This window comes from Lissotriton helveticus, chromosome 4_1 (genome assembly GCF_964261635.1).
Source record: "Lissotriton helveticus chromosome 4_1, aLisHel1.1, whole genome shotgun sequence".
NCBI classification, from domain to species: Eukaryota; Metazoa; Chordata; class Amphibia; order Caudata; family Salamandridae; genus Lissotriton; species Lissotriton helveticus.
The window spans coordinates 821,174,864-821,183,205 of NC_136063.1; the positions used below are offsets into that span (position 1 = coordinate 821,174,864).

The 8,342-nt window shown below is 49.9% G+C and overlaps 1 protein-coding gene across 1 annotated transcript in view; it reads left to right on the plus strand.

The window, feature by feature from the left end:
* Positions 1–5,795, plus strand: part of SMCHD1 (structural maintenance of chromosomes flexible hinge domain containing 1) — a 2,317,253-nt gene extending 2,311,458 nt beyond the window's left edge. The window contains exon 48 of the mRNA XM_078687460.1: positions 5,435–5,795. Within this exon, the coding sequence (XP_078543586.1) occupies positions 5,435–5,534 (100 nt within the window). The 3' untranslated portion in view covers positions 5,535–5,795. The remainder of the gene's footprint in view (positions 1–5,434) is intronic.
* The last annotated feature ends 2,547 nt before the right edge of the window (positions 5,796–8,342 follow it).

Here is an 8,342-nt window from a genome sequence, read left to right on the forward strand (position 1 = left end):
CGTCATCACGGTACCAACGATGCCGACGACGGACGTGGAGCCGCAGACAACGCCTACCGACGCGCAAGGGTATTGCTACGCAAAAGTTTCCGGATCCAGTCTGACGCCTGGGGATATTCTACGGTAAGGAATCTAATACGAACTACTGTTTCTTACAGATATATCGTTACCGGTAAGTAACTTGTGCTTTGGCACCACAGGATCCTGCGCCGTTGGCTCCGGCCCCAGCCCCACGAGGTCCAGTGCTGCCAGGTCCGGCCACAGCGCCGCCCTCGGCTCCGCTTCCAGCGCCGCAGTGGGTGCAGTTCGTCCCTCCCTTGCCCCGGTTCTAGGACCTTTTTGTTCCTACCTCGGATCCGCATTGGGATGCTGCGCTGGCCCGGCCGACGCCGTTCACGGCGCCATTTGTCCCTTCTCTGGCATCGGCTCTTCCGCTGCAACCGGCTCCTCCTGCGGTGGAGGTGGAGGAGGACTGGGAGGGGTCCGAGGACCCACTTCCCTGGCAGTGTGACTCAGAGCGGGACTGGGTGGATGATCTGGAGGACGCAGGCAACCTCGATGTCTCTTCTGACCCGGGGTTTGCCTCCCCCCCGCCCACGATGGAGGAGGGTGCTTCCTACACGATGGTTCTCGGTAGGGATGCTGAGGCCCTCAACCTCGATCTTCCTACAGTGACCCTCAAAACTAACCTCCTCACCGAGGTGCTCCAGCCGGCGTCTACTTTGCTGGAGCTGCTGCTTCCCTTCAATGACGCCCTCACCGACGTCCTGTTGGGCACTTGGTCGCGACTGGCCACAGGGGCCCCTGTGGATATGAATGTTGCCAGGCGCCACCGCCTGGTGACCCCACCTTTCTGACCACTCGCCCCACACCTGAGAGTCTAGTCATCCAGGCCTCGACGTCGCAGAGTGCCTTTCCCACGGCTCCGCCGGATAAGGACTCTAAGAAGCTGGATCAGTTCGATGAGCTGTTGTTCTCTTCAGCCAGCTTGGGGCTGCGGTCGGTGAACACCGCCTGCTTATTGGGCCGCTATTCCCACGCGGTGTGGGATACCGTTGCTCAGTTGTTGCCTCATTGTCCTGAGGAGGTCCAGGTTGTACTTTCCCTTGCGGTTGCTAAGGGTAAGGATGCGGCTTAATTTCACCATTCGGTGTGATTTGGGCACCACTGACTCGTTGGGCAGGGCGATTTCTACGACTGTGGCGCTGCGTCGCCACGCCTGGTTGCGTTCTACTGGGTTCTCGCCCGATGTCCAGAACTCGCTCATGGACATGCCTTTTGATGGCACTCGCCTGTTTGGCGATAAGGCTGAGCGTTTTAAGGACTCGCGGGCCACAGCCAGGTCCATGGGTCTTTCTGCAAAGAGCCCTGCCACTCCTGGTTTTCGTTCCTTTCGTGGCCACGGCAGAGGCGCCCAGGCACGTCCCGTCAGCAAGCCTGTGCAGAACCAGCCTCAGCGCGGCCTCGGATGCAGCATGGGGGTCAGTCCACCTCTGCCCCCGCTGTTTCTTCCTCCAAACCTTCCTAATCCGAGCTTTGTGGAGCACCCCACGCCGGTGGGTGGCAGGATCCGCCACCACCTCCCCCACTAGCACGATATCACATCAGACAAGTGGGTGTTGCAGCTCATCCACAAGGGTTACTTCCTTCCCTTTCAGTCCACCCCTCCAGCCATGCCACCTCTGTACCACCGCATGTCGGGGGAACGCTTGGCACTTCTCCGGCAGGAAGTCACGACCCTCTTAACAAAGGGGGCCATTGAGTGCGTTCCTTGGCCAGAAGTAGGGAGTGTTTGTTATTCCCACTACTTTCTGGTTCCCAAGAAGAACAAGGGGGGTCTGTGTCCTATCTTGGACCTCCGGAACGTCAATCGCTTCCTCCGGAAGGAGAAGGTCAAGATGCTGACTCTGGCTCAGGTCTTGGCTGCCCTCGACCCTGGAGACTGGATAGTAGGGTTGGACTTGCAGGACGCATATTTTCACATCTCCGTCCTGCCGGCCCACCGGCAGTTCACAGTTGGCCAGGAGCATTTTCAGGTTGCCGTGCTCCCCTTCGGCCTTACCATCGCCCCTCAGGTGTTCACGAAAGTGATGACGGTGGTCGCAGCTCATCTGCGCAGGTCAGGAGTGTCAGTCTTCCCCTACCTCGATGACTGGTTGTTGAAGGCGGGCTCGCCCCAGACAGTCGTCTCCCACCTCCAGACTACAGCTGACCTCTGGCATTTGCTGGGGTTCTCCATTAACGTGCCGAAGTCTCACCTGAGTCACTCTCAGAAGCTTCTCTTCGTCAGAGTGGTTCTGGATACAACACAGTTTCGGACCTATCATCCCGTACGGCGACTCCAGGATGTTCAGGCTATGATTCCGATCTTTCGGACTCTATCCTGGGTTTCGGTCAGGATGACTCTGAGGCTGCTGGGCCTCATGACTTTCTGCATCCTGCTGGTCACTCATGCCAGATGGCATATGCTGGCTCTGCAGTGGGACCTGAAGTTCCAGTGGGCGCAGCATCAGGAGAACCTGTCAAATTATGTACAGATCTCGGAGGGCACTGCGCAGCAGCTGAAGTGGTGGCTCACGAACCGGCATTGGGTCCAGGGCAGATCCCTCTCCCTTACCCAACCGGAGCACACAGTAGTGACGGACGCGTCGCTCCTGGGATAGGGGGGGGGGCACATGGGAGAGGCGGAGATCAGAGGCCTCTGGTCTCCTGCAGAGTCCAGGCTCCATATTAACCTTCTAGAGCTTCAGGCGATCCGACTTGCACTGAAGGCATTCCTTCCCTCTGTCAAAGGGAAAGTGATGCAGGTGTTCACAGACACCACCGCCATGCGGTACTGCAACAAACAGGGCAGGGTGGGGTCGTGGACCCTATGTCAGGAGGCTCTGCAGCTCTGGACATGGCTGAAACAGCAGGGCATTTTCCTGGTGGTTCAACACCTGGCAGGTTCACTGAACGCCAGGGCGGACCAACTCAGCCGCAGGTCCGTGATGGATCACGAATGGCATCTTCTCTCGGACGTGGCGCAAGGTCTCTTTGGACAGTGGGAAGAGCCTTGGTTAGATCTATTTGCCACCGAAGAGAACGTGCAATGTCAGCAATTCTGCGCGTTGGGATTTCCAGGGCCGCACTCGCTAGGCGACGCTTTTCGTCACGAGTGTAGTTGCGGTCTGTTGTACGCCTTTCCTCCTATACCACTTACGCCTAGAGTGCTGAAGAAGATCAGGTGCGACCGGGCCCAAGTCATTCTTGTGGCTTCGGACTGGGCTCAAAGAGTATGGTATCCCGAGCTATTCAGTATTAGCATCGATCCCCCGATCCGTCTGCCTCTTCAGGAGGATCTTCTGTCGCAGCAGCAGGGGACGGTCCTTTACCCGAACCTGTCCAGCCTCCACCTCCATGCGTGGAGATTGAGCAGCGACAGTTGACGGCTTTCAACCTTCTTCTCGAAGTCTGGGATGTCATTCTGGCAGCCAGGCATCCCTCCACTAAAATGGTATACGCCTGCCAATGGAACAAATTTGTGGCATGGTGCACAGTCAAGGCTGTGGATCTCCTTTCTGTCCCTCTTTCTGAGGTTCTTCTGTTTATTCTGTCTTTGGCCCAGCAGGGCTCTGCTCTGGGCACTATCAACGGTTATCTTTCTGCCATCTCCGCCTTTCTAAGGCTTCCTGATCAGCCTTTTCTTTTTACGTCCCTGGTTGTTAACCGTTTCCTCAAAGGCATTACACACACGTTCCCTCCAGTGTCTTTCATAATGCCTCAGTGGGACTTGAATCTTGTCTTGACTTACTTAATGTGTTCTCCCTTTGAGCCCCTTCATAACTGTCCCTTACGTCTTCTCACCTTAAAGATGACTTTCCTGGTAGCTATCACCTCTGCCAGAAGAGTGAGTGACCTCCAGGCTCTTTCATCCAAACCTCCTTTCCTTTCAGTTCATCCGGACAAGGTGGTTCTAAGGACCCATCCTTCTTTCTTGCCAAAGGTTGTCACGCCGTTCCACATCGGGCAGACCATCACTTTGCCCACATTCTTTTCGCCTCCGCATCCTTCCAGGGAAGAGGAGAGGATCCACCGTCTGGACCCAAAACGTGCGCTTGCATTCTATCTGCAGCGTACACAACAGTTCCGGGTGGATGATCAGCTCTTTGTTGGCTACGTGGGCACCAAAAAAGGTCGGGCTGTGCACAAATGGACCATTTCCCGGTGGGTCCTTCTGTGCATCAAAGCATTATACTCCTTGGCCAATAAGGAGCCTCCTGTGGGACTGCGTGCCCATTCGACCAGGGCAACTGCAGCCACTACTGCCTTGCGACGCGGCGTTCCCTTGCAGGACATTTGTCATGCAGCTACGTGGACCTCGTTGCACACGTTTAACAAGCATTACTGCCTTGAAAGTCAAGTCTGGAGAGACGGCTTCTTTGGCCGTTCTGTTCTCCGGGACATACTAGTGTAATTTTGTTCGCCGACCCTCCACCGGGGTTGGTATTGCTGGGGTATCTATTCTAAGGTAAGGAATCTATCACTAACGTGTTTCTTTCAGATGCACAAGTTACTACTTGTGTAACGATATATCTGTAAGAGACATTAGGTAGTGATAGATTCCTTACCGCCCCACCCATCCTCCCCGTTCGGCTAACTGATTACTAGGGTTAAGGTCATCCCCTTTTAGGGCCCTAGTTTTATGCACCAATGGTCAGTATCTTGCATGGCTCTGCGCTCCTGGTGCGGAAAGTCGTGTATTGAACTGACGTCAGCGCGCATGGGTGGCGCTTAAGTAGTCTCCGTGACGTCATCTCGGCGCATACGATGCCAGCGACGGACGCGGAGCCGCAGGACGCCACCTACTGACACGCAGGGGTACTGCTAAGCAAACCTTTCCGGATCCAGTCTGACGCCTGGGGATATTCTAAGGTAAGGAATCTATCACTAACTAATGTCTCTTACAGATATATCGTTACACAAGTAGTAACTTGTGTACTAATACTAATGAAAGTCACTGCAGTGCTGCACTGTGTTATGTACAGATGTGTGTGCGTGTGCGTCTCTCTCTCTCTCTCTCTCTCTCTCTCTCTCTAAGGCCATACTGCTGCACCTATTTTGTTTATTCAGCAGATATAACTTACTGACAAGCTGTACATGTTCTGTGCATTTTCTGAAGCTAGAGAACATCTTTCAGTTACATAATTGCTAAAAATACAGACTTTTCAAAACTTGTTCTGTTTACTTGAATTTCAACCATTTTCTATGGCTCGTTATCTCATCATTTTGTATTGTCTATCTGCTCTGCTATCACTCTGTTACAAAGTATTTTAAGAGAAAGTGTCCTAAAATTTATTTTGCGGAATTAATTGAAGGCACACTGCGAAAAGTATTGTAATCCTGTTTTACTTTATTAAGAATCATAATGTCATCTTTATATTTAATCACCTAGTTCAGAAGAATGGGTATCACCCCCAGTTAAGAAACAACTTCTGCAAACTTCGATTTCCACACCTGAAAGAAATGGAAACCACAGAAAGAGAAAATTGTAAACTCTTCTAAATGGAAATATAGTAGAAAATGTGAATAACTTGTGTTAAAAAAGGTTCATGTTGTATTATTTCATGCTGTAAATACTTTTATACTTTTTGAACTTGATGTATTTCCATGGTAGCAACTGCGTTTCTTACCTTGTATTTAAATGCAGTAGCTTTGTTATTGTACATTTATTTTTTGTATTTTATTTGTACAAGCTTTTGGAGACTTTCCTGGTTTCTAAATGTGAAATAAAACTTTACATTTGTCTAACTTTATTTGAAGTCTCTTTCTGTCAGTTGTGATAAGCTGTACCACCAGCCATGCCACCATCGTCGACCCAAAAGCAAAAAACTACCTGTCCCGTATTTTCAAACAAGGCCCAGGCAACGGGTCCTAAAATACATCCACTATCTCTGGAGCAGATCAAGGGCACAGATAAATTATCACATCGACTTTTACAAAATATGTAGTAATTGTATTTGTTTTTGAATGAAAATTTTTTTTTATACAATTTATAAATACACAAGGTTATCCAAACATGTCATTATTTAATAAGACAATAAATCAAGTCCCACACACCTGCTTCAAACATAACATTCATACCATCATACATACCCAGTATTCATCATACTAACTCACACATCTTTCACTCACTTCAAACCGCAAGTAGTATTAAAAATTGTGCATAACAGCCACAAGATGGTTAGATGACAGAATGGAAACAAGTCATCAGGGTGGTAGAGGTAAATACAATCCTGCTGCCCCTGCACAAATAACGCCAATGTGCGTTTCGGTGTGTTGCCCCAGCCAGGGCGGCACCTTCATCAGAGCGGAAGTGAACAATGGGAGGAGGGACGGGAGGTGGAACAAAACACCTGCAAAACCACATCAGCAAACGCTCCTTGATAGGCTCCAGGTAAATACAAATTCAGTTATATATAGCATATCAAGACTGGAATAGAGTGCTTTAACATCACACATCTAGAACAACGGTGTTTAAACCCGCCATTTATTCAAAGTCTCATGAGGTGAATCATCAAAGACACATTTGAGAACAGACCCACTCACGCAGATAAAAACAGAATAGTGACGAAAAAACAGACCACAGTACAATGTGCATACCAGTGTCAGAGAGTGAAACACCAAGATTAGAAAGTGATATAGCTGACAGTAAATTCGAGTTCAGAACCAATCCCCCAGGTGGTCAGCAAAATTGTTATATAATCTCAGGTAGCCTTCCCATCATAAGGAAAGCAAGAAACGCCATAAATACTTTCTAGAGTGAAGGCGGCATAGAGAGACCCAGCAATTAAAGCTTCTCCGCAAGGTTCTGGGACAGAAAAACATGAAGGGTACAGGAAGACATATTTATACATCTCTTTAAAAAGATGCCACAAGAGAGAACAACTTCTGCACACCAAGGCTATAGCCCTCATCCCAAGGTCGACAGATGAACCTACCAGGGGAAATCACGGTGGGTCCTTATCCTCAAAATCATCAGGGTTTCTCTTTTGCCTGCCGAACAGACATAACAGATCTCAGGGGAGGACAGATCCGGCAGCTTCACATAATCAGGCAGTAAATTGATTGGAGCAAGGGCAGGGAGTCTGAAAAGCAAGAAGGTAGTGCTACGATGTAAAACTCCGTAAGGCCTAGGGCAGTTGTCCCAAAGAATCCCCCATGAAGATAGATTATCAGAGGTTCCCAGGCACGCCGACACAAGTAGATCAATCTGTGTATAAGGATGACCTCAATCAATAAACACGGCCAGACTCAATGAATAAGGCAAGTGGAATATACAACTAAATATCCGAAGGCCTCATCTCCCCCCAGCACGCTTACCATGGGATGCTAAACGGGAAGATTAAAAAACAATTGGCTCCATCCCCCCAACGCACTTCACGTAAAGGGGTCTTAGTCAGCCGTTAAACTAGCGAAGGAAGTAGAAGGCTGATGGCTCAGTATGGTACACCAGAAATACTAGTGAGAGGAAAAGGGACCAATGTCAGGGTTAGACTGAGGGGGAATGGGCACCTGAAATACTCAGGGGCAGGAAGGATCCCCCCGTAATTATTGCTCACATGCCACACGCCGCGAGATAGAGAAAAATACAAAAAATAAGAGTGTGGCGGCCCGGAGAAAATTACAAGGGCAGCTCAAAGCGGTACCAGGCTGTGTTCCTCTAATCCGGATACTAAGTAATAACCCGCCCCAGTCAGAGTCCCGCTTACCGTTAAAATACGTTAATTCAGCTGTACCAGGGGCTCAGCAGCACGCCTCCTCAATCGCCCGCCGTTCCATCGGACGCATAAAAGTACCGGTATGTTCAGCCCATTTTAAACACTGACGCTTCCGCCTCGTTACGTACAGGGGCGTCAGATTAGTAGACAGGGAGGCTCGAAGGAGAGGCGATACATACAGCGGCCATCTTGGAACGCAGGAAATATGCTCAAAAATCCTTTAAGGGGGGAGAAGCAGACAGATTCCACATCTTAAGGAGCAAAGAGTGAGTGGAAAATAAGACCATAATTATCCAAAAATAAAAATAAGAAATAAAAGATCGAGAAAAAAAATGGTTACATGGAGCAACTCCAATTAATTCCAAAAGACCTGATAAACAGGAAAAGGAAGAAGCACCCAGAACAATCCACAGATCCCTGCACTCTCCATCTATACAACATGGGGTCAGGGTCTGTGGCTCCTCCATCAACAAGTACACATCAGGGAATGTAGGAAAGGAGCCACATGTTCATGGAGTCTACAGGGGGGTCCATTAAATAATGGCATTCTCCCAAGGACAGTTCTCGTTCAGGCCCTTTTTC